The sequence below is a fragment of the Cupressus sempervirens genome, chromosome 10, assembly GCF_028749045.1.
Source record: "Cupressus sempervirens isolate cs-2001-9-10 chromosome 10, ASM2874904v1, whole genome shotgun sequence".
NCBI classification, from domain to species: Eukaryota; Viridiplantae; Streptophyta; class Pinopsida; order Cupressales; family Cupressaceae; genus Cupressus; species Cupressus sempervirens.
Window position 1 is genome coordinate 502,136,672 of NC_143127.1, and position 26,433 is coordinate 502,163,104.

Genomic DNA, 26,433 nt, shown 5'->3' on the forward strand with positions numbered 1-26,433 from the left:
TTAAGTTTAAAAATTACTAATGTACTACTCAACTATATTAGTAGATACTTTGAGAAGTCAATCTCCTATCGCTGATTTTAATGTAATTACTTCAAATTAATAATTAATCTACCATCCTTGAAAGAAAGGTTAACTTGTCATCCCCTACCCAACTAAACTTGGAGAAACTACAGATATTACTTAGATTAAATAAAACAAGGAGGAGAACAAGATATCAGTTTTGAAATATATGAAAATAATCAGATATGTCCACAACCATGATAAACATTTCAGATAGCCTTAGGAGAATATATCATAACGATGTCTATAATTAATTTGAACTATAAATGTAAATGAATTTTATAATTTATAGGGGTAGATAATTTTGGCCATAAGGATGGAGTGGGTGTTGAAACATAGTTTATAAAATTTTAAAACAAATTCATATATAAACTTCAATTGATTCACCCAATTAAAATAGAGAAAAATAATTTATATGTATTATAAAGTTAAAAAGTTAACATCTATATTTTAGAAACATATTATTTTTAATAAAAGACCAAATATAAAAAATATTTGATTGGTCAACTACAAGTTCATTTAATCATGAGTTAACATAGATAATCCAAAACATGATACAATAGTACTTAGCCTCTAACAAGTACTAACAAGTGCCACGTAGTGACTAAGTACTTGCCTTTAGTTATTAATTAATTATAGCTTTAATTTAATAAATAAAATATAAAACTTATTTTTATTATTATAGATATTAAAATATTTAATTTTTAATTTTTAAATATAATGTGTATATATATATGTAAAATATTAATTTATTAAATTTTTTAAGAATATATCAAGATAAAAATGATATAAATAAATATATAATCCACGATGTAAATATAATTTTATATTAATTTATTATTTGACTATATCTATAATGCATAAAGCATTATATTGAAAATCTATTATAATATTTTACAAATATTATAAAACTTATTTTTATTATTATAGATATTAAAATATTTAATTTTTAATTTTTAAATATAATGTGTATATATATATGTAAAATATTAATTTATTAAATTTTTTAAGAATATATCAAGATAAAAATGATATAAATAAATATATAATCCACGATGTAAATATAATTTTATATTAATTTATTATTTGACTATATCTATAATGCATAAAGCATTATATTGAAAATCTATTATAATATTTTACAAATATAGTTTTATATTAAACATTTTAAGATAAAATTAAAATAATGCATGTTATATATATATTTAAAAAAATTATATTAAAAATATAAATTTTAATTTATCAATTCTAAAAATCTAAATTATAATAATTTATTATCGTAATATATAAGCAACAACTACATTAATAAATGTTATGAGAATTGTCCCATTTAAGACTCAAATCTCTTTAGCCAATCAAATAAATAATAAATAATTTAAAAAATTTATAAAGTTAAAAATCTTTCATTTATACTATATAAATAAAAAAAATTGTAAATTGTGATTGGTCATGCATTTAGTTGTAATCACTAGTTATTGATGTATGAAATTCAAAAATTGTCACAATGACAAGTACTAATAAATGAAATAAATAAATACTACGCAACCATTAACATATATTATCTCACTTCAAGATTGTTAACCTATAAAACAAGAGATGCGAAGCGTCATAGTTCCTGCCATATGTGTGGTAGTTATGTTGTTGTAGAGAAGGGAAGGGAGGGTTGGCATTAAGTAATAATTAGTTAACTTGAAAAAGCAAGAAATGTACTTAAAACAGTTAACTTGAAAAAACAATAAATGTACTTAAAGCTTTGTGTCCAAGCCAAACAACAGTACAAAAATCGACAGCAAAATTACATTAGGAAATTATAACCTAGGCAAAAAGAAAACTACCAACACACGGACCATGTTTAAATAGATCTCAATCTATTTTACACATAGAATGTAAAAAGACAAAACGCTTTGAGCCACTCTATTTATTATATCAAGTTCAACATTCTATCATTGTTTTAGTAAATCAATATTATCATTTACCATGTTATCATTATGATAAAGACAATACTAACATCTGCATCCCATCATTGGAAAATTAAATACTTACTAGATATCATACACTTTAGATCTAGAGGGAGCAATCTAGACAACGAGGTCACACAAATAGAGCATGTGACATCTTTTTATCAATTAAGCCCTTAACATTGATGCTCTAGCAATTTAAGTATCAATCTTTTAAGAGATAGAGAGAGACAATTAAGCTCTCTAAGCTTATACGCCTGTAGCTAGCTTCTAAATATTAAATAATAAACACAAAAACGAAACAGAATGAAGCCCATGAACCTTCAACATCTATAAAAACATTTGTGTACTTGGTTTTGCATAAGCAACTACCCTCAGTTTTGGATCATTCAAGAAGCCTGTCCTTAAAAAGGAAAAGCTAGTTAAATATAATTGAGGTGCACGCCTCATTAAATAGTGAAATTCTAGTTCAGTTAGAACATCTATCAACAATTTGATGTCACCTTACAAGACATCAAAGTTACAGCTACACAAAGTTATCATCCTACAAAATGAACATACTATAGCATTTTATGACCAAAAAGTGTTCGCAAACTGAACATACTATAGCATTTTATGACTAAAGAAAAAAATTATTAAAATATATTAGGCAATTGCAATACCAGAAGCTTGCAAGTGCTTAATAACTCCAATTAGATGGCATATTTAACACCTTTATAGAGTATGATGTTGTTGTTAACAACATATTTTCTTTTCTAAATAACCAAATCTTTTTAAATTAAACGCAGCTTCATAACAACAACTACAGAAATTGCCCCAATGTATTCGAGTGAACAAAGCAATTCGCTCAACATAAATTTGTATAATTTTGTAACGTTATGTCAAATATGCTTTTGAAATATTGCAGATACTGAAGAATCTTGTTGTGTGGTTTGTTCTTTTGGCATATATTCCGATTGCAATTTTTTCAAAATGTTCTCTTGTAAATTTATTCGCTAAAATTAGGAGGGAATTCAGTAGCAGGTCCAGTATTAGGCATATTTTTTATATGTAAATGGCCAGGGCAGAGCACCAATGTTGCAGGGCTACTTTTTGGATATATATTTTGACAATTTTGGGGCTTATTTTGTTTGTGAGTTTGATGTTTGGTCTTACGCTCAGCTTAATGTCGCTCAGACTCGTTGATTTGGAAGTGCTCATCAAATCTAATAGGAAAAAAGATCAAAGACATGCTGGTAAATTATCTGTAGCCTTACATCTCTTGCATTAGATACCTTGGATATTTGAATTTTATGAACTTTTGCCTTAACAAGGGGTTAAAATGTGGCCAAACAATAGAGGGGTGAAAAACAGTAGTCTCTAGCTAGTAGCTAATTATCTTTAGGATCTTTATCATTACCTTTGAGAAAAATCAATAGGGTTGTCATCATGTTGATATCCAAACAACAAACTCTAAAGCAAAAACATAAAATTTGCTCTAGGAAGGCATGAGTAGTCACCATGTGCAAACATAGGCGAAACTAATTCAAATTGTTGTACAATCAAGAGAATTTTGAGTGGAAAAAAAAACATCATATGCATGAGTAGATATATCATCAAAGCACACGTCAGCACTTAAATGAGGAATCAGTTATATGAGAGCAGATTTTTGAGTGTAACAAAAGATCCTTGTATAAAACATAAAGCTGATTTGACATAAATTATTAATCTAAAATATAGAACCGATACCAGGGCATAAAGAATTTTATGGACAAGAAACATATCTAAACCCCAACTTATGAAATTCAGATCAAGCAAACTACCCAGCTCGCATAGATTTCAGTCTCACTTCACTGAGATGCATTCGCACTTTTAACCTATACAGTAAATAATTTCTAAGCGAAAGACGAGCTATAAACTAAACCAAAAAACACAGTTTTCTTATGCAAGCTAATAAAACGTTGTAAGGGAATGTCAGTACGCCAATATCGTATAGTTTTCTTATGTAGTTAATATTAAGATTGTTTATTGTTTTCTGATGACCATTATATAATTATTGCTCTTGGCTTGTGTCCAAACATATAAATTCTTGTATGGCTTTATTAGGATCAACACCTACCCGTTAAATGTATTTTATTTTTCTTAGTTTGCATTTATTATGTGATCCATGTCTTTCCATTCTATCATTGAATACTACTATGAAATAGAAATCTCAAGCTTGAAGGAAAGAGACAAGCATCTACAAATTGCTTTCTAGAACAAAATCGTACCATTTAGAACAACACGCCGAAAAGAGCAACTAGACGACAGGTCCCCGAATCAACGAGTGTAGAGGCCTTTAGCAAGTTTAAAAAAACCTAAAATTAATATGCTAAAAAATCTTTTTTACAAGGCATCTTCGGTTATAAAAGCCTTGTTTCTAAAACAAAAAATTCACTGTTTTTGAAGTTACAAAGATTTTAAAGCTAAGATTAAAAAAAAGGAGCTTGGGCTCTGCAAGCAAATATCTAGATCATTTAATTTCTTTTACAAAATATGAGGGCTTTAAAACAAATAGGAGGATTCAGCTGGCCTCTAGAACCAACGCTCCTTCAGTCTGGCAGACATTATACAAATGGATGAGAGTAGCTGCTGAGGAAAAAACGATGAACAATCTTGTTCACCACCATCTAGGTTGAGTTCACTAGCATTCTGTTGACTCCGCTTCAGGTCTCCTTCCAACCATGAGCCTTCTGCACACATCATTTCAGAAATGCAATTTTTTTTCCACGAGCCTACTGCACGCATCATTTCAGAAATGCAATTTTTTCGGATAAGTGTTCGAGATAAAGATCATTAATGTGCATTTAATGCCACCGCCTTTTCATATGGGTGTGACTGTGAACAACTCCGCCGCTTACCAACAACTTCACCGCCTTACTGACAACTCCACCATCTTAGCATTGAATGAATTTGAACAATTTATCGTTGGGAGAAATATTTTTCTCCTTGCCTAAATTGTTCTCTGCCAATCAAATGTTAGGTAAATAGTATTTTATTTATTTTATAAATGTATTGTAAAAATGAACTCTAAAATAGAAGTTGAAGTGTAAAAAAATATTTTTATTTTATTGAACAAATTAATGTCACTTTAGCATATGTGCGAATGCATAAGTATTCCTCCATAGGCAGGAACTAATAAATCAATAAACACATATTATATCCCTTGAAAGATTATCAATGTGGTTGAAATATTACAATGAATATGAATATAAGGAAAAAAGTAAAAACCAAACAAATTTGTGTGGTTGATAAAATTGCAATTATCACAAGACAAAGCAAAATGCAGCTAAAAACCGAAAACCCTAACAAAATCCAGCACCTACTTCCAACTACCACGTCATTGTTATTATTATGTTCAAGTAAACAAAAGTGCAATTGAAATTAATAATAAAAAAAATGAAAAAGCAAAAGTTTTTCCTATTGGAGCAAGCAGTTAAAGGTGAAGTAGAGAAGCAAAGGCTGGTCGAGTAGAGGAAACGATATCCAGGATACTGGATTTATATTTGGAGCGTGCCGTTAGGCATTCCAACTTTGCCCGATCGTAAAAATCAGGCTAAATATACGAAAACACAAGTCAACCTCGAAACCCTAACCCTCGTAATGACTGTTTCAGCTCGAATGCCAACGGATCTCTGATGTCACCACCCAAAATCCCGCCATTGAATTAAAAAATTGGAGGAGAAATTGGCTGGCAGCGCCTCGTAAAAAAAGGAAAGCAATACCCATTACTGGTAATCGTACAAAGCAGATTGAAATGCTTTTAGGGCCGCCCGTGGCTCGCCGGGAATTGTAATGCGACGTGCTTTAGTGGGTCCTAGTCCCAGTCCCAGTACCAGTGGCAGTGCAGTCCAGTCGGACACGCGGGCGGCATTCGCCGGCTCCCTAGGAACGGGTCTGCCAAGGTGGCAATTTTCCTTGTTGATATGTTTCCGCTCCCGCATCGTGCGCTCCGAAGGAAAGCAGACGAGAATAGGTATAACCGTAATTCTGTAGGAATTGTTTTGATTTATTCTCGCTTCCCTCCGCTGTACTGCACGCTCTAAACAGCTGACTACTCGGCCAGTTAAGGTACGTGTTTTGCTTTGTACCATTTTAGTTTGATTCCTTGTAGTCTCCTCCGATACCCATTGTAGCTGATCTGAGGAACGTTGCAGGGTGCTAACTGTTCCGTTCCTGAGCAGCTGTACCGAACTGCAGAATGTCCGGTCCCCTCGATAGATTTGCCAGACCTTGTAAGTTTTCAATTGCAATTGTTTTTCTGTCCAATTGTGTGGGGTAATGCGGAAATCAAGAGCTATTTCATGTTTTGATTTTTCAGATGATCGTTTGTTTACATCAGAGTAGCGGTAATGATCGGAATTGTGTTGGCTTATGTTCAGTTCTAGGGAAATTAGGTTTTTTTTGAAGGATTTAATTTCGCAGGAGTTTTGTGTTCTTGTTTACGGTCTTGTAGTTTGGTTCTACTGCTGCCTATTTTGTTGAGAAGACAATAGTTAAACCATAATTCATGTATGTTAGACATGCCACTTGAAACACGGCTTGTTTAGTTTGAGAGATGATAAGATCGCGAATATCAGGCTGTGCATGTTCTGATCCAATTTGCTTACAAATTTTTTTATAGCCCAACTTCTGTAACCACTATTGCGATCTGTCTAAAAGTCTTTTCTGTCGCAGTTAACACTCTGTAGCTAAGGCATTTTTTAATCTACGAAATTAAATTTGAGAGTTATCTATGTGAATGCTTCTTATGTGATTAGATTCTTATCGTATATGCTTACTAGCAACAAACTGATTTATAACAGGTTATTTGCCCATCAAAGGTTGCCATCATAATAGTCTAATTGAATTCAACATTAGGCACACAGCCAAGTCTTTAATAACAGTCAATATATACATCTGCCACTGAAAAACCATCAAAGTTTATCCTCCTTACATTAATTTCCTTGGACCAATCTGTAAGTTCAAATGTATGCGGGTCCCTTGAGTCTACGCTTCGTCTTGTATTTGCCATCCCACCTTGCGGCAAATAGACTGGAGGCCATTCACAGTGCGGGCACTGGAATGACCTAAAATTAACAACTAAGCCAGTCATTTAAATCAGAGACTAGTGCAGATGCATCTGATAACCCTTTTATGGAGACCAAGATTAAGATTTAGTTTTCTGATGGAAACGTGGATGCACATGGTTCAGTTTGGTTTGCAATTAGCGGAGATATAATTTAAGTGGCAGGGATTCGTTGACGTCCTTGAGATATCATGGTCTCACTTTAAGATACTGGTTATGTGTTGTCATGGAGGGAAAATTATGGCATGACAAGGCACATTATTATGCCAGAGGTTAGAAAGGCCTGAAGATTCTATGATGATTCTATTGTCAATTATCTGAAACAAGAGAAACGATTAGAATAAATTTATGTAAGTTTTACAACATTCTTGAACACGGTGAGAGAGTAGGTTATTGAGTTGAAGTTAGAAGCCAAGATCCAAAATTCTGGAGGAACATGTTCCAGGATTAAGGCAGTGGGGAATTCAAACATCAATCTGATTAGGAAGGGAATCCTGGGGAAGACCAGGCAGAATTGTAAAATAATGCACACATGGATTTTAACTATTTAATATTTCATCTTGGTTGGATTGTTTATAATTGTTCAGGTAAGTTTTATGATGACAAAGTAGGCAGGAAGATGGGATAGTCATATACTGTATATGGAATGCAAATAGAATTATTGGGAATGAGTGTGCAATAACAATATTATTAATATCTTTGACAAATTTTCTCTTCTTAACATTTTCCACCAAATTCTGCATCTCTGATCCCAAAAAATGCCAGCATTTCTTATAAAAAAGAGTTGGGAAACCATCAGGGCCAGGGGTTTTCTTTTGGTGTTGCTGATATGTAATGGCGCTTACTTTTTCCATGGTGAATGGGGTGTTGAACATACTATCATTAACCATGTTGATGCATGGTGGAATACAAGAGAGAAGGATTGTCTGATTGGCATACAGTCTGTGACTAGAGGCAAGTAAAGATCTGTAAAAGGTCAGTGCTTCCTCCTCTGCGACTTCCTTATCTTGCCCGAAGGATCTATCTGCTTTGGTAATCTATTCTTTTCTGTTTTTGGATCTTCTAGCATTGGTCAGCACATGAAATAGATTTGTGTTAAGAGACACTTGCCTTGAACCATGTCTCTCTAGCTTTCTCTCCAAAATAATTTTTCCAGCACCAGAAATTTGATGTGCTCCTGTTGGAGCTGCTGTTCCATTTCGAAATCTTCTTTAACATGCCAAATTTTATTATCTCTTCATTGAGTTCTTCCATTTCGTTTTCCTCTTTTTCTTTTTCTCTGATTTTTAATCCCTATGTCTCTCTCCCAATCTCGATTTTATGTATTGCTAAGTAAATTTGAAACTCACAGTTCCTTCTGCAATGAGGCTCTTCTTCCTTAATGTCGCAATAAGTGTGACTAATCTTTCATCCTTCCACCACATACTTTCAAATTTAAAATAGCTTTTGGCGGCTTTTGTCCCAATTTTAACTCGAGTTGGATGGGGAAGTGATCTGAGATGGCTATAGGTATAATCTTCAAGACTACAATGCATGAACCAATAAACTATGCTTGAGATAAAATTAATTGGTTCACAGTTTTTCTGAGATATTTGTGAACACAAAACGTCTATTGGTCCACGTGTAAACTCCATTTTCTGGAACACAGTGCAGTAAAGCTCCATCTTATACAGAACCTCTGAAATGCATCATTGTTCTATTTACTTTGTGCAGATCAACACTTTCTCGCTCAAATGAAGAATGCAATTGAAGATTTCTGCCCCAAAATGAATTTCTTGTTTCTATGAAAAGATTATCTTGGGACCAATTGCAGTCCAAATCTCCTGCTTATCTTCAGTTTTAATAGGATCATATATATTTAAAAGACAAAATTTGAGTATCAGTTTAAACTTCTTACCACACACATTATCCAATGTTGTTGGATTTGGATTGTCTCAATTGATGCATTATTCACTCTCCACAAAATGCCAAGACCGCCTGCAGTCCCATTGGCATCTTGGAACGTCACTGATCAAAATTTACAATATTTTAAGAACCTCTCTGTTTCTCACTGCAAAGCTTTGTTTCCTACAATAATACAAACTCAACCCCATTCTCTTTAGACGATGACTTGCAGGAGTCTTTTGTTTTTGGCATCAAGGCCTGACATTGCATGTGGCAATCTTCAATTCTCTTCAAGGGAGGTACTCAATTTCTTGGATCTCAGCATATACTCTGTGATAATTGTGAGGCCTTTTCCTGTTACCTCTTCCTCATTTATGTTCGTCTTCCTACCTCAACTATTCCCTTTTCTAGATCTACCGAGTGCCCTTGACACAGACTGACTAATACTTCTTTTTTCTATAATTCCAAGATCAGCGGGGATCAGGCAAGATCCCTTATCTGAACCAAAGCTATCGGAATCAACTTTTTCTACTTTCTTACTGGGTAATTCCTTGCTTCTCTTGTTTGATTGATCTTGTTTTTGTGTCTCTTTTGTTACACTTACCTTCTCCTGTTCCTTATTTGACCCACATTTCTTCTCTGTCATTGAAGGATTGAACCCTATGCTTCCCCTTCTAACACCAGATCTTACATCTCCCTGCCCAAAATTGAGGGCAGAGTGTGCTTCCCCATCCAAACTAGTCTTCGCTGGCTCCAGAGATACCTTAGTAGAGAAACTATCAGAACTGATTTCCCCAACCATGCTTAGTTTCAGGGGTCTACCCAGAATAGCCTCCCATTGTTTCTGCTCTGTATTTATCGCTATGGCATTAGCTGCAATGTTTTCTGTGTGCTGCTTGGGGATCCATCTTTTGCTCTATGATCCAGGTCACCTTGCTTCAAAATTTTTCTTGCAATCACATCTTTATTATAAGAATCACCTATCCTTAATTTCAGTTGACTACTTGCAAAGATCTCCAGATGAAGATAGCCGTATGACCTTAGGGATTGGGTCTATGGATATTAATTTGATCTTGACATACAGTGCTGAATTGACTTCCTCTATATCTAGGCCAAGGACAACCCCTTGTTTTGAACCAATCAGTTGAAAACAATGGCGCAACCAATATTTGAATAGCAGATTGTAAAGGGGGCTCCAGTATGGACCTTCTGACAAAACCTTTGATAAGGGTTGAAATTCTGAATCCACTTCTGAACATTTACAAGGTTTTCTCGGCACCACCAATAAGATTTATTGTTTTTTTTTAAATGTCATCTTTGTCCGTCAACTACATCAGAACTCCATTTGTCTGTCGCCAACGCCCCAATTTCTTCTCTGCTGGAATTTAACCCAATGATTTTTTAAGTGTGGCAGTTTGACCGAAAGCCTTTTCAACCTTATCCACCAACAGGGGAACATCAGGAGTGTAGGTTTCTGATTTGGTGACATCAAGGAGACTGCTGGCTGTGCCTAACTCACAAAATATTAGTCGCGACCTCATGTGACTCTTTGCCATTTTTCCAACTAAATTTAATTTCTGTTTACTTATTTTTCATAGTTTTTGGATTTTTAATCAAGATTAAATATTTATTTGTGCAAGTGAATTTTATTTTTCTGAATTTAGATTACTATTGTTTATTTAGATCTTGATATTTAGATTTTGAAATTTTAATATAATTATGATTTTTTTTTCTTTTTCAACTTATATTTAAAATTTTACTTTATTTTACTTTAATTTAGATTTAAATGACATTATTGTTAATTTAGTTATAGGTCGTGGTTTGTATGTATATTTTGAATTTTAAAATCAACTTATAATTAGGTTTCTAAGGTAATAAAAATCTCCTCTAAAAACTTACAAAATCACGTAAAATATATCTGTATGTGTTTTTCAAATTTTATGAATGTCATATCCAGCTGTATCCTTAATAGGGTCTTCAAAAAATGCCGTATCTTTATTTGGTACAATACGCATACTTGTCTCCATATCCATGTCCATGCAACTTTGCTGAATAATTTTATGGTTTGGAGAACCAATGTTTTATATGATGCAATCTAGTTATGTTTAAGATTCCATATAATGCCATTCAGCATGTGATTTTCTTGAGATGAATCTTTTTTCCAGGTTTTGAGGGATCTTCTGGAAATGATGAAAGAAGAGAGAGGAAATCTGATGTAGAGAACTCTGAAGATGAGAGAAGAACCACAAAGATTGGAGCTTTAAAAAAGAAAGCAATAAATGCTTCCACAAAATTTAGGCGCTCTTTAAAGAAAAATTCAAGGAAGAAGTCTGTTGCAATTCAGGATGTACGGGATGCTGAAGAACAGGAGGCTGTTGATAATTTTCGGCAGGCTCTTATTGCAGAAGACCTTCTGCCTCCCAGACATGATGATTATCATATGATGTTAAGGTAGTATTAATGTCTTCAATGAATGCCTGCAATGCTTCAATTTTAGGGATTCTACAGTGTTAAATAAAATATGATTATTCCTGTGATTCATTATAATTATTGTGTAGTTATGATGGACAACTTAAATAGCACATCCGAGTACATTAATGTGCTTTCTTAGATCTACCTTTGCAGCTATAAAATCTCATATGACACCCAATTTATGCTGATCTTGCAAATGCAGTTACTGTTGATCACATCTTTAACCTCTTCTTGAATTTAAATTCACTTGAATGCAACAGACAGAGCATCAATAACTTATGGAACTGGTTCACACTGATCAGATGTCATAGAAGATGGAGTTTATTTAAATAATTTTTTTAAAATGATAAAGCTCAATGACACGTTCTTCTTATTAGAACCTTGCAATTCTTCATTTGGATATTGTTAATGTTTGGTAGCTTCAGTCAGTTAAAACAATGAGACTAGTATAAATATACATATATATATATTACATATATAAGTGTGATGTATATGTGTGTGTGTGTGTGTGTATTAAATATAGATATTTAATATATGAGATATTTTATATATTTGTTATTTTATAATTATAATGGATAGACATGTCTCATGAGGAGACATGTCTCTCCAGCTGTCATTTGTAATATATATAAGATGAGATTGATGCATTTGAAACACATACCGAAGAGGCAGTGCTACTACAATTTGCAACAATCTTTCACAACAACATGGTATCAGAGCAAAAGCCTTAGAGGAAGATCGAAAGAATGAGGAGATCGTAGTTGTTCATGATGTCATCAAAGCAAAAGGGCAGGACATGACACAATCTACCAGAATTACAGATATTGAGTCTTTTCAAACAGCTGTGGAAGAAAAGTGTCTCAAGAGTATCAGAGGGATTGAACTCTGGTGTGACAAAGACCATTCTTCTTACGTGTTGAAAAGGCAACACTAAAAATCAATGAGCAAATCATTACGAGTTTTGAAGTTGGGACTGAACATCAGCGTCAGCAATGAGAGCAAAATGACATTTCCAGAACTGAGATATGTTTATTTAGATCACAATATTCCTTTTGTACCATTCAATTCAAAGGCCCTACCAAAATTGGCAGTATACGTTGGTCCTCTCTTCAAAGGTGGTCTTAGCATTTATAATTTACCCCAAAGTTTAATCCATATAAGAACATTTCAGTCCAAAGGGAAAAGCAGAGATTGGTATGAATCAAAATCAACCAAGGTCGCTCCGAATTCTTCTCTACAATACATAACTTTAACCTCAGTTTCAATGAAGATGTTACCAGAGGGACTCCTTGGTTTCAGTGCATTGAGAAGTTTGAGGTTAGAGAATTGGTATGAAATGGAGGAGTTGCCAGAGGTAATATGTGGACTACATTGGTTGAGTACACTCAGTCTGGTGAAATGTAGCTTCAAACAACTTCCACAGCCTTTTGGAGACGTTATAAGTTTAGTGAATTTGTCACTAGATTGTTGTAACAGATTGGAAGAAGTGCCTTCCAGCTTGGGAAATCTGAAAGCTCTCAAGTATTTAAATCTGGAGAGGTGTACTTCTCTCAAGAAATTGCCTTCAACTTTTGGGGAACTTGGGGCTCTACAAGGTCTGAATTTGAAGAAATGTGTTCACTTAGAAGAGATTCCCGGATTTAAGAAGCTCACAAGACTCAGACATTTGAATATCCAGGATTGCCTGGAATTAAGGTGGGAGTTTGCTAATGCTTACAAAGACTTGCAAATTGAAGAAAAGGGAAGTGAAGAGGAAGAGGAATTACCACATAGATCACTTATACAGTTTATCAGTATACAAATAAGTATATCAAATTAGAGACAACCTTGAAAGAGAGGGAGCAGATAGAGGGTATGATTCGGTCAACCTTTGGTGATCTTGGATGTATTGATTAATAGGGAGTAGACCATGTTGAAGATGAATTCTCTAGTAATCAATAAATTGTAGCAATCAAGAGGATTGTGATTCTTAAATATTCGCCCTAAACTATATGTGTCTACCTGTGTATATCATGAGGAAGTGATGACTTCCAAATGATCATCACTTGTATTTGCTGAAGTTATTGAAAGGTGATGATCTTTCAATAACTTAATCTGTTATGATGGATATATTACAATAATAGATAAGATGTCTATTATTAGTTAATGGTTATCTTGTAAATATCTTTAGCTTTAGTTTGCTTTCGTTTTTTACTTTCTCTGGAATAGAATGTTTCTATTCTTTACGATCGTTTCCTAAGGAAACATCGTCTCTTCCTTTTGTATAAATTGACCTTTCGGTCTCTGTTATTAATAAGCAAGTATTTACCAATTACCTTGTAATATGGTATCAGAGCTAAATACTTAAATTTTTTCGGAAAAATTTATAATTTCTTCTTGAAATTATTTGTTTAAATTTTTTCAAAATTATTTCAGCTAATTTCTCCAAAACCCACCTAGGGTTTTTCTGCTTGGAGAAATTCCCGAATTACGGGTCTGCAAATCGCGTGGAAATCGTGGCCATTTTTTGAAGACTCGCGTTTTTGGGGTGAAAATCTGCATGTTTCTGTATCAAATCTTCATGCTCTTAGCCGTCTCAGTCTGTCATCGTGCTTTGGGAAGCAGATTCGACCATTTTTCATCAAGAAATCTGAAGTTTTTTCAAGCTTTTTTCAGCTAGGGCCGTTTTTTTTCGAAACCCTAATTTTTGGGGTCGAAATTTTTTTTTGTTTGCAGATTCTTGGTGGGTTTTTCAAGAGCTCAACTGGGTTGTCGTCCGTTTTTTCTGGGTGCCTCGATTTTCGAGCCAGCGGATTCAGAAAACGACAGGAGATTCCTTCTAAGTTTTTCGAGCTCTCTTTTGGGTCATTCTCTGATTCTTCTGGGTCTTCCGTATTTTTGCCTCGAAGAACGTGCCTTCACAGATTTTCACAGTTTTTAATTGAAAAACGTGCCATGGCATCTCTGACAAATATTCTGCTCGAGCATAATTCCAAATTCAATGGTCGCAATTATGGAACCTGGAAGCAGCGCATCATCGCAATCTTCGAATATCGAAACACCGATCAACTTGTTCTGGGTGTTAAGCAGCGTTCGACTTCTCCGGGTCCTGATCAAGATACATGGGATCTGAACAATCGAGAGGCAGTAATGCTTCTCAAACTCTCCGTAGCTGATGACCAGCTTTCTCAGATTCCATCCGGCAAGACAGCGGCCGAAATCTGGACACATCTAAAAGGTCTTCATGAGTCTTCCGACAAGAGCAGAGCCTTCTTTCTGAAAAACACTTTGTTTTCTATTGTCATGGATGAGCGCACCTCGCTCCAGGCACACCTGAATCGGATTCAGGAAATCCGTGATCAGTTACTTGCCATCGGTCGCAAGATGGAGGAAGAGGATATTGTGGTAATCACTCTTCGGAGTTTACCAAATTCCTATGAGCATTTTATCGAGACTCTCAACATCACATCTATTGGTGTTGATCTAAAGTTCACTGATCTCTGCACCCTGCTACTTCAGCAAGATCCGTGGAAACAACAGTTCGGTAGCAGCTCCAGTTCCACCTCCACTGAGCAAGCCTTTGCTGCGAAATCCTTTCAGAAGGATAAGGGCAAGTTTCAGCAACCATCTCAGCAGAAGCCTTCTGCTCCAGCATCCGATGGTACCAAAAAGAAGAACATTCAATGCAACTATTGCCACAAGTATGGTCACATGAAGGTTGCATGTCGGAAACGCTTAGCTGCCCAGTCTAAGCAATCAGGTTTGCAACCCAAAGTGAACAGTGCAGAGCACACTGAGCAGGTGGAATCTGCCTTTTATGCCTTCATGGCTAAAAGACCTGCAGATCATGTACAGTCATCTGCCTGGTACATTGATTCAGGTGCCTCTCGACATTTCACTCACCGCAGAGACTGGTTTACTGACTACCAGCCTTATTCAGATTCTGTTATCTTTGGTGGTGGAGAAGAGTACACGGTTGTTGGTAAAGGCAACATTCAAATTCAGTCTGTTGGGAGGAAGCTCATATTCCTTGATGTGTACTACGTTCCAGGGATGGAACTAAATCTACTCTCGGTTAGTCAGTTGTTGCGACATTCTCCACACTTGGCAGTCACCTTCAGTTTACATTAGTGCACCATCACTGATCGGGCGACTAAGTCTACTATTGCAGTTGGTCTTGAGGATCATGGTCTTTTTAGACTTACTGATTCTGGTGATTCTCAGGACTTAGCTATGGCTGCTCGGCGATCTTCCATCAGCACACTTTGGCATTAGCGATATGGGCACTTAAATGTGCATTATCTCTCACAACTTGCTCGGGATGAGCTTGTTCTTGGTTTGCCAGAGATTCAAACCCAACACCTTGGAGTTTGTGACGCATGTTAGGTTGGGAAGCAACATCGCACACCTTTCCCCAATGGCGATTCTTGGCGAGCTTCTCAAGTACTTCAGCTTGTTCATGCTGATATTTGCGGCCCTATGGCCACTCCTTCTGTTCTTGGGTACAAGTATTTTCTGTTGTTTGTAGATGATTTCAGTAGAAAAATGTGGGTGTATTTCCTTAAAAAGAAATCCGATGCATTTATTGTATTTCAGAAGTTTAAACCCTTAGTTGAAAAAGAGTCTGGGAAATCTATTATTACTCTTAGATCAGACAATGGGGGGGAATTTTGTTCTAATGTTTTCTCCAGCTTCTTGGATACACATGGCATCCAACGCCAGTTCACCACACCCTACACGCCACAACAGAACAGTGTAGTTGAACGTCGGAACAGGACAATCATCGAGATGGCTCGTTCCATGCTCGAACACAGACATGTTCCGAAGCGTTTTTGGGCAGAAGCAGTTAACACTGCAGTTTATCTGTTGAACCGGTCACCCACAGTGGCGGTCAAAGGTAAAACTCCGGAAGAGGCCTGGTCAGGTCGCAAGCCCAGAATCAGTCACCTGAAGGTTTTTGGCTCTCTTGCTTTTGTTTGGATCCCTGATGCTTCACGCACCAAGTTGGATGCCAAGAGTCAGAAACTGATGCTTGCTGGATATAGCAGTCTTCACAAAGCCTACTGCCTTATTGATGTTGAGATATCTCGTCTCATATACAGCCGCGATGTAGTCTTTGATGAACAGCGAGGACCATTCATGCTTGTTTGTCCTGTTCCTGATCCAGCAGACCAGCCTATGCAGGTTCATGATTTGGGAGTTTGGTTTCCATTAGGTCCACCTGATGCGAGGGCTCCAGTAGCTCCTACAGCTCCAGTCCTGCCAGTGATACCTGTACAGCCACCTCCGGCTTCTCCTGCAGGATCACCTCGTTTTGAAGATGCTTCACCTGAGTTTGATCCAGATTCTTCTGATTAGGATCCTGCTGATCAAGCATCTCCTAGTACTACTGTTGGTCATTCTCCTCTCCGGCCTAAGTGGTGGGGTAAGACACTTGCTGATCTTCATGATGATGAGCTCATTGATGGGAGAACTACTCGGAAAAAGAGCAAAATTATAGATTCTGTTAACTTTGCTCTTATGGCCAACATTCACAGTGTGTTTGAACCTCAAACATATTCCGAGGCTAAAGGAATTCCAGAGTGGGAACAGGCCATGCAATCTGAACACCAGAGCCTGCTGAAGAACAACACTTGGGTCCTTTCTGATCTTCCCCCAGGGAAGAAACCCATTAGCTGCAAATGGGTCTACAAAATCAAATACAAATCAGACGGTACTTTGGATAAGTACAAAGCTCGTTTAGTGGCAAAGGGCTTTTCTCAGCGTCAGGGCATTGATTATGAGGAGACCTTTGCTCCTACTGCAAAGATGAGCACCATCAGATTAGTCTTAGCCATGGCAGCACAGTTTGGCTGGAAGGTCCATCAGATGGACGTAAAGAGTGCTTTCCTGAATGGTGATCTCCATGAAGAGGTCTACATGACGCAACCTCCTGGTTTCAAGGTTGCTGGTAAAGACCATCAGGTTCTCAGATTGGTAAAAGCTCTCTATGGTTTGAAGCAGGCCCCTCGGGCATGGTACATCAAAATTGATACGTACCTCAGTGATCAAGGCTTCAAGAGGAGTTCTTCAGACTCAAATCTATACAGCAAGACTACTGACAGTGACATCATCCTTCTGGTTATCTATGTGGATGATCTGATCATCACTGGCAGTTCGGCATCTTTGATTCAGGGAATCAAACAACACTTATGCCAGTCTTTTGATATGACTGACCTTGGGCTCATGCATTATTGCTTAGGTGTTGAAGTTTGGCAACAGTCTTCTGGTATATTCATCTCTCAGTCCAAATATGCCAGAGCCTTGTTAGACAAATTCCGAATGCAGGATTGCAAACCTGCATCTACACCTATGGAGAAAGGTCTCAAGTTATCAGCCAAGTCTGATTCTCCTTCCGTTGATGATACTACGTATAGGCAACTAGTAGGCAGCCTCATCTACCTATCTGCTACTAGGCCTGATATCAGCTTCGCAGTCAGCTATATTTCACGCTTTATGACAGCTCCTAAGGCTGATCATTGGATGGCGGCAAAGCGTGTGCTTCGTTATGTGAAGGGCACTTCTGATTATGGACTTCTGTATTCTCGGAGTTCTAATCCTAAACTCAGTGGGTTCACAGATTCAGATTGGGTAGGCTCTGTTGATGATAAAAAGTCAACATCTGGATATGTGTTCAGTTTGGGATCCGGTGCAGTCACATGGACCAGCAAGAAGCAGCAGGCAGTTTCTCTCTCTTCTACAGAGGCTGAATATAGAGGGACTGTTAAGGCAGGATGTGAAGCTGTCTGGCTTCGTCGGATGCTTGGGGATATGCAGATGTCACCAGCAGGACCGACTACTCTATTTGTTGATAACGAAGGCGTGATCAAGTTAGCACGGAATCTAGTCTTCCATGAACGAACCAAGCATGTGGATGTTCATTGTCATTACATACGACAGCTGGTTGAAGACGGGACTATAGATCTGCAGTATGTTCCTACCTCAGATCAGACTGCAGACATTCTCACCAAGCCTCTTGGTCCTGATAAGTTTGTCAAATTCAGAGGATAGCTTGGTGTGTTAGATAGATTAACCATTAAGGGAGGGTATTACAATAATAGATAAGACGTCTATTATTAGTTAATGGTTATCTTGTAAATATCTTTAGCTTTAGTTTGCTTTCGTTTTTTGCTTTCTCTGGAATAGAATGTTTCTATTCTTTACGATCGTTTCCTAAGGAAACATCGTCTCTTCCTTTTGTATAAATTGACCTTTCGGTCTCTGTTATTAATAAGCAAGTATTTACCAATTACCTTGTAATAGGATATCTTATGATATCTATGCATATCATGATAGATTATACTTTGCATGTGGATGTTCATATGGTAAGCATTATAAGAATGCATGTACACATACCTTATGAACATTTTGAGTACATGGTGAATGTTATGCAAATTGATGTTCAGGAGGCCATTACACAGGGTACTTGGTGAATATCAAATGAGTTGACATTCTTGAGGCCATTACTCACAGTACTTGGTGAATATCTTGCTACTCGACACTCAGGAGGCCATTGCTCAAAGAGCACGTGGTGAATGTCAAACGAGTTGACATTCAAGAGGCCATTACTCCCAATATCTATATATTACATTGAGGTAATATATGGTCGCATGTTTGTCCTCCCTAGCTAAGAGGGAGTGTTAATGTTTGGTAGCTTCAGTCAGTTAAAACTATGAGACTAGTATAAATATACATATATATATATATATATATATATTACATATATAAGTGTGATGTATATGTGTGTGTGTGTGTATTAATTATAGATATAAAATATATAAGATATTATATATATTTGTTATTTTATAATTATAATGGATAGACATGTCTCTCCATCTGTCATATATATATATATATATATAAGAGGAGATTGATGCATTTGAAACACACATACCGAAGAGGCAGTGTTACTACAATTTGCAACAGTCTTTCACAACAACAGGTATCATTTTTATACATACAGCAAGTTATAATTTTCAGCAATGTTTCCCCACAGTTATTGGTTCTTGTGCTTTTTTCATGTTTCATATGTTGTAACTTGTAAGTATAGAACTGGTAGGGCCTAAGGATTTTGAATTCTCTATAGTGCTCATTTTGTCCTGTTGCATTGTATGTAAATCAAAATGTGATGCACCTCTCGGGCCTCGAGGGGGTAGAATATGATATGGTTGAATTAATCAATCTATATACAGTTTCCCGATTTGACCATCAGAGCTTTGTAGAAAGCAACAATAATTGTCCTTTTAACACTGACAAAATCTGCAAGTCTATGATATCATGTATGTTCTAACTCGAGTTTCAAAGCATTGGTTTTCAAATTTTGAAATTACCATTTATTGTTTATAGGTTTTCACTTTATGAACTGTTTATTATTGTTCTGGTTCCACAAATTCAGTTTTAAGATCATTTTCAGAGATCCAATGCTCCATTGAAAAATATTAACTCAAGTTTCAGAGCACTGGTTTTCAAAATTTAAAATTAGCATTTATTGGTATATGGGTTTTCACTTTATGAACTGTTTATTATTGTGCTGGTTCACAAAGCCAGTTTTAGATTATTTTCAGAGACACAATGTTCCATTGAAGAATATCGGCATATTTGTGCAAAGAGGTGTGGTGGTGGTTTGAGTATAATGTCTGTGAGATGTTCACTGCAATGGCTGACCATGTAATTTTTCTGTCTTCCAAAATCATCACTGTAATGGCTGACCATGTAACTTTTCTCTGTCTTGCAAAATCATCCTTCATATAATTGCTGAGTATATAAATTGTTTTTGTGTTTTTCAAGGTTAGCATGTACATACATTAGAAACAATAGCTGTGATGCAATTCTTTTTGCTTTCATTCTAAACACTTTTTTTTTTCACACACTAAACAAGTCCATTTAACAGGTTTAAAGGTAAGCGCCACAGTACTGTTAAATTCTTCTAATCCTGTGCCAAAGCATGATTGATAACCTGTGCTAATTCATAATTGAAAATGGAATTTCATTCGGGTATGGAGTATGGACATCCACCAATGCATAACAAATATTTGATTTCTTTCAGGGTATGAATGCCATGTCTGATGATTGCGCACTTCACTGCCAATGATAACACAAAATCTATGCCAATTCTGCAAACTAGCAGCACCATGGCTGATCCTAAAGGCCTTCATTTTGCTTCTGTATGCTGTAGACATAGACCTCAAAATCTCTCAGCTATGCTCTACTCCAACACATTTAAACTCATCCTCACTATCAATCTCATGGACACAGACAAGCTTACTATATCTGCACATACATGCTCACTATATTTACTTACAATGAAGAAACAAATAAATCCCGAGACTATAATAAATTTATGCGTGTGTCAAAATCCTTGTCATATTCTTTACTGTTGCGATCTATTATGTAAATTTCTTTGCATTAGCTGAATTATTTTTGAATATCAAATGAATTCTCACCACTGGATAATTTGCACCTTAGCGTTGATATCTCTTGGGAATCGTCATATAGATATACTTAAGATATCTGAGCTGGTTATCTCTACTTGTATAAACAGAATGATTGTAAATATTTAGCTTCATTTTCCCTTTTCTTTACAATTTTTATTGGATCATCTGTTTTTTGGGACAAAGTTGCCTTGTACATTTGCAGAGCCACCTATAGATTTCTTAAATAAGTGGCAGTGAAAACTGGACGAGTCCCCAAATTCTTGCAATTGGAAAATAGACATAATTTTAGCAAAATAAGAACAAAGATAGGCATACTCCACCAAAATCTATTCCTGCTATGTTTCTGTACAGTAGTTTAAGCTGCATGAGAGTTTTTCACTTTTCAGATAATTTTTAGTATTTGTTGAGGGTATTTATCTCAATCGGAATTGAGTTATGGTAGTTCATGTTGAAACTTATACCAATATGTGAGAGGTGCAGATTTTTGAAAGCAAGGAAATTTGACATTGAGAAAACAAAGCAGATGTGGGCGGACATGCTTCAGTGGAGAAAGGAATATGGTGCTGATACCATTGAGGATGTAAGTATTGATTGTATAGATGTTGCTTTTTTGCAGCTGTGGCTTGTTCATATTATAAGCTGTTGAGTAAATTGAAGTATAGTTTGTTATATTTAGTTTTGTTAAGCTTTTTGGCAGTCATTATTGTTGCTTTCGTGCTAGTATTTTATAATAGGTTTATGCATTTGTCGCTATTGAAGTAGTTCTGACACTTTTTCATCATTTATGTTGTTCTCTTCTATAGAAATAGGTTCTGTCCATCAATAATAAAGAAATACATGAAAGGGTACATTACTAAAACTTGAGACCAGCAGATCTGTAAAGATGTGAAAAGGCAACAAAATCACCAATCTCGTCAGCATCCTAATACATTAGAGATCAATAGCAAAACTGCTTCCTGAGTGGAAAAAAGAAAAAACTGCCCTTGACCAAAACATTTTTTGCCAGAAATTCAGACATAAAATTAGAGAAAAAATTTCTGGAAAAAAAGGAAAACTGTCCTTGACTAGAGCATTTATTGATGCTCAACCTGAATATTTTTTTGCTGAAGTCCTGTACAAAGTGATAGTTTTCTGGTGAAACTGTTGGATCTTGAAACTACAGCAAGAACAGCTGTCTGACTTCAGCAGAATACATGCAAATATAGCCTGCCCAGCAGAATGTTTATCGCTTTTAAATGTTGCAACACTCATGAGTTTGGCTTTGATACCATAAAAAGCTATACTTGCACAGACCACAATTATTATTTTACCACTTAATATAATCTGGCTATTGTATGACAAAGTCTTCCAATTATATTTGTATATTGTATATTTCAAAAATAAAAAGTATATTGCATATATGAATAAAAAAAATGAATAGTATATAAAGTACAAATGTTGTGTACCTTTTGCAATTATACAGTACTTGTCAAACACTCTTTATATTTGCAGTATTTGTATCTTTGCAACTTGTTTAGTTATTGTGTAATTTGTATTTTCAATTTGTTATTGTATTTTTCTTGCACACATATACAAATACATGTATAAATACAAATGTGACTCTATTGTATGTTTTGCAATTACACAATATACAATGTACAAATACTATTCATATTTGCAGTATTTATAGATATGCAGTTGGTTAGGTTATAGCTGTATTTGTATTTTCAGTTTTGAATAGAGTATTTTTTTTTGGCATACATGTAGCTGTGTCTGTACCAGGGAATTTGCATGCCTTACAGATACCAACATGCATAAAGCCCAAATCTGAACCCATTCTTGTAGGACTGTCAACTTAGATTAGAATGTTATGAAAAATGTGAGCCAGCTAAGTCTGTTTGAAGTTCAATTACAATAGACAGCACATTCGGATAGCATCTTGGCAGTTGAACTTTGAAAGATGCTACCAACATAGCATGGCCAGGATTATGCATTGTCTCTCACTAAAGCCTTCATAGAACATGAGTGAACGATTTGAATTTAATGCCATTATTGATTTTGGAGTAATATTTGTTGCCAATTCTTTTGCTCTAAATCTTCTCATCGGTCTTTAGAAATTGCTGGTTTGATGAAGTGCCTTAAGTGGTAGGAGATTAGGCATACACTTATTTTTAGCATGGTTTTTAACATGGAAGCAGACTTCCTCTCTTAGTTTCACTTATTGTAGCTGTTGGACTAAGAACTAAATTTACTTAATTTTCTCTACTGGATTGTGGAAAAATGTACTCGTTCTTTTGATCCCAACACTTCGATGTATAAATTAATAATATTTTTCTAATCACTTATGCTCAATTTGGTATCTTTTAGGATTTTGAATTCAAAGAGATTGGCGATGTCCTCCAATACTATCCACAAGGTCATCATGGTGTGGACAAGGAGGGAAGACCTGTCTATATTGAGAGGCTTGGTAAAGTTGATGTGAACAAGCTCATGCAGGTTACAACTATTGAACGATATCTGAAGTATCATGTGCAGGAGTTTGAGAAGACTATTAACATTAAGTTTCCTGCTTGCTCGATTGCTGCAAAAAAACACATTGATTCAACCACAACAATATTGGATGTGCATGGTGTGGTATGTCTAATAATAATTGAGTGCATATTTGGCTGGTGTGGTATGTCTCTATATATTTTGTATAGCATTTGATCAACAGACAGGAAAGCACTATGATCATGCAGTGCATGCTATTGTTTTTTATTGATTTCTTCTGTGCCTCTTAAGTAAATTCTGTTATTCAGGGTCTAAAGAATTTCCACAAGGCTGCAAGAGAACTTATCGTACGTATACAAAAAATTGACGGTGACAACTATCCTGAGGTATTTCATGATTATTTGCACAGAGTGCACAATTCTGTTTGAATGGATTTGACAAGTAGGTTTAAAATTTGTGTCGGACAAAAATATGTATGTTTAGCTCCCCTTTGGTCAGCAATTTTTTTTTCTTTATGTTCTGATTAATAGCAATAGACATGTTAAATTGCTGCAGACCTTATATCGGATGTTTATCATCAATGCTGGTTCTGGTTTTAGATTGCTGTGGAACACTATAAAGAATTTTCTTGATCCAAAGACCACTACCAAGATACATGTATGTGAGAATGATTTCGTTCCTTATTGCATCAGTTCTTTATCATGGAGTATGTTTCTTTTTGCTTGTCCAATTATTCAGGAATTTGGCTTTTTTTTCCATTGATAGTTTGTTTTTCTGGTATAGGTACTTGGAAACAAATATCAGAGCAAGCTCTTAGAGATAATTGATGCAAGGTATTGTGATTGGCACTTAATTAGGTTGTAATTTAATATCAAGTATTCAGATTGTTGTTGCACCATTGCTTAATGGCAATTTAGTATTTAATCTTTGCAAATTGAACTGCGATAATTCTTGTATATGTTTTGCTTGCTTTGCAAACAGTCAGCTACCTGAATTCTTAGGTGGCTCTTGTGTCTGCTCTGTAGAAGGAGGGTGCATTGCATCAGATAGAGGTCCGTGGAAGGATCCTGATATCATGAAGGTTTGTGGTATTTTGAATCTTTATTGATGTGGTTTTATGATAGAGGAATTACTTTGGGAGAAATAGTCCTTGATTAGATTTGCATATATGATTTTGACCTTAGTAATGAAAATCCTTCAAGTTGAATGAGTATCCATGCATTTTTTTTCTTGGGCCATAAATCTTAAAACCTTAACTTCTTCCAAGAAAGTGGTTGAATTTTGATCCACTTCGTTTAAACTTCTTTGATCTATAATTAGAAAACAATACGAAGAAAGCCTTTCTAGTGAGTTTGACTGGAAAGAAGTCTCTATCCCCTCCTCTCCCAAATTTATTTGCTTGAAGTTATTTCCAATATCTATTATTATCGGTGGTCTCTCATATTTTATATTTTCACAAACATGAGTGCCATTGTTTTGAGTCTTTGTAATGTGTTATGTTTCTGTTAATTGCATTTCACTTTTCTGAATGTGCATCTATTTGGTTTTGCAGTTGGTAATGAATGGTGAAGTCAGATGTGCCCGGCAAATAGTTACTGTATCAACTGTGGAAGGCAAAACGGTTTCACATGGAAAATCACTTTACATGAAGGTAAATTGACTCTTTGTAACCTCAGTAGTATTATCTCAATGTTTGATGGGAAAAGGTTAAGTATCTTGTCATCTAAATACACTCAAGATTTTAATTACAGATTATTTATTTAAACTTCTCCCTGTGAAGCTCCTGTTTTTTGTACCTTTACCAGGCAAAGGGTAGTGACGTGTCTACTGCAGAGTCGGGTTCAGATGTGGAAGATGTGGTCTCTCCAAAAGTACATAAAGCTCCTGGGTTTGCGCGGCTAACTCCTGTTCATGAGGAAGTAAGCACTGTTAATTCTATCTGAGTTTTCCTTGATCAAGCATTTTAAGAGCATTGCATGCATGATGTAGTTGATATAACTCAAAATCTGATGATTTTGAAGGCTAGAATGTCTAATGAAAAGTTGATGAGAAGAGATTAGTGCACATAAGAGATCATTACTTGTATCTTTTTTTATGAGGGAGTAGCCTGCATTACATGATGAGAAATATAATGTTCAAATTTTTGCTTATGCTATATCATGTTCTGCCTTTCCCCTTTGATGCATTGTAAAGCATGGTGGTTACGAAAAAGTTTTCTCCTATGTTTCATGGAGTTTCAGGGATGGTTTAGGGTATGGGGATGTGTTTCCGGTATGGGTACGGTTTAGGGCCAAATTTTTAGGGGGCTATAGGGGCGGATATTAAAAAGAAGGGAATATAGAGAAATTTCAAGTATGCATATTATAACATTGATAAAGCATTTATCATAGACATTGAGATTTCACATTTGAATCAATAAGCAAAATAACAAAATTGAAATGCTTCCATTGTCAATAATGGCATAAATATAGCAAAACTCCCCAAAGGCTCCATATTTCAGCCATGAAATGACATCAAATATTAAAATGTAAATCATAGAGTTAAGCTACTAAGCACTAAACATTGAAGCTCACAACAATATATAACTGTCCATAATCAATAGATGGTAGGTCTAAGAGCCTAAAACCAAGTAGATTTGACACCCAAACCTCCTCTTTCAACTATTAGTCACTCCTTGACCAGCCACTCTTCTCATTTGCAAATGTGAATGAATGTGTTTTTCTTCTTTTTGGTTATTTTATGCTTTGATTATGTCTTTGTATTGTTAAATGTGGTTTCGGTGTCCTTGTTGGCCAGCCAACCTTTTCTCTCAAATTTTAAAAATGCCTAATTATTTAACACTGGCAGTCCAAAATAACTTGAGCCATAGGGGACTTTAAGCTGTACCCTCATACCCTGCCGCTCTCAAAGTGGTGTTTCAGGAATGGTATTGAGCCATAGGGGACTTTTAGCCGTACCCTTGTACCCTGCTGCTCTCAAAGTGGTGTTTCAGGAACGGTACCTAATTTGGAAAAAATGGGATGCCTTTGGGTACGACAAGTTCCCGTTCACG

General features: G+C 35.7%; 1 protein-coding gene across 2 annotated transcripts in view; it reads left to right on the forward strand.

The window, feature by feature from the left end:
- Window positions 1–5,566: 5,566 nt before the first annotated feature.
- LOC149534864 (phosphatidylinositol/phosphatidylcholine transfer protein SFH8-like) overlaps window positions 5,567–26,433 on the forward strand; it is a 64,900-nt gene continuing 44,033 nt past the window's right edge. Inside the window, exons 1-11 of one of the 2 annotated variants that reach the window (XM_089803518.1) lie at window positions 5,567–6,107; window positions 6,194–6,271; window positions 11,154–11,439; window positions 21,393–21,492; window positions 23,259–23,525; window positions 23,690–23,767; window positions 23,937–24,038; window positions 24,165–24,214; window positions 24,363–24,462; window positions 24,934–25,032; window positions 25,187–25,300. In XM_089803518.1, the coding sequence (XP_089659644.1) occupies window positions 6,238–6,271; window positions 11,154–11,439; window positions 21,393–21,492; window positions 23,259–23,525; window positions 23,690–23,767; window positions 23,937–24,038; window positions 24,165–24,214; window positions 24,363–24,462; window positions 24,934–25,032; window positions 25,187–25,300 (1,230 nt within the window). In that variant the 5' untranslated portion in view covers window positions 5,567–6,107; window positions 6,194–6,237. The remainder of the gene's footprint in view (window positions 6,108–6,193; window positions 6,272–11,153; window positions 11,440–21,392; window positions 21,493–23,258; window positions 23,526–23,689; window positions 23,768–23,936; window positions 24,039–24,164; window positions 24,215–24,362; window positions 24,463–24,933; window positions 25,033–25,186; window positions 25,301–26,433) is intronic. The other variant, XM_089803519.1, reaches the window with a different exon arrangement.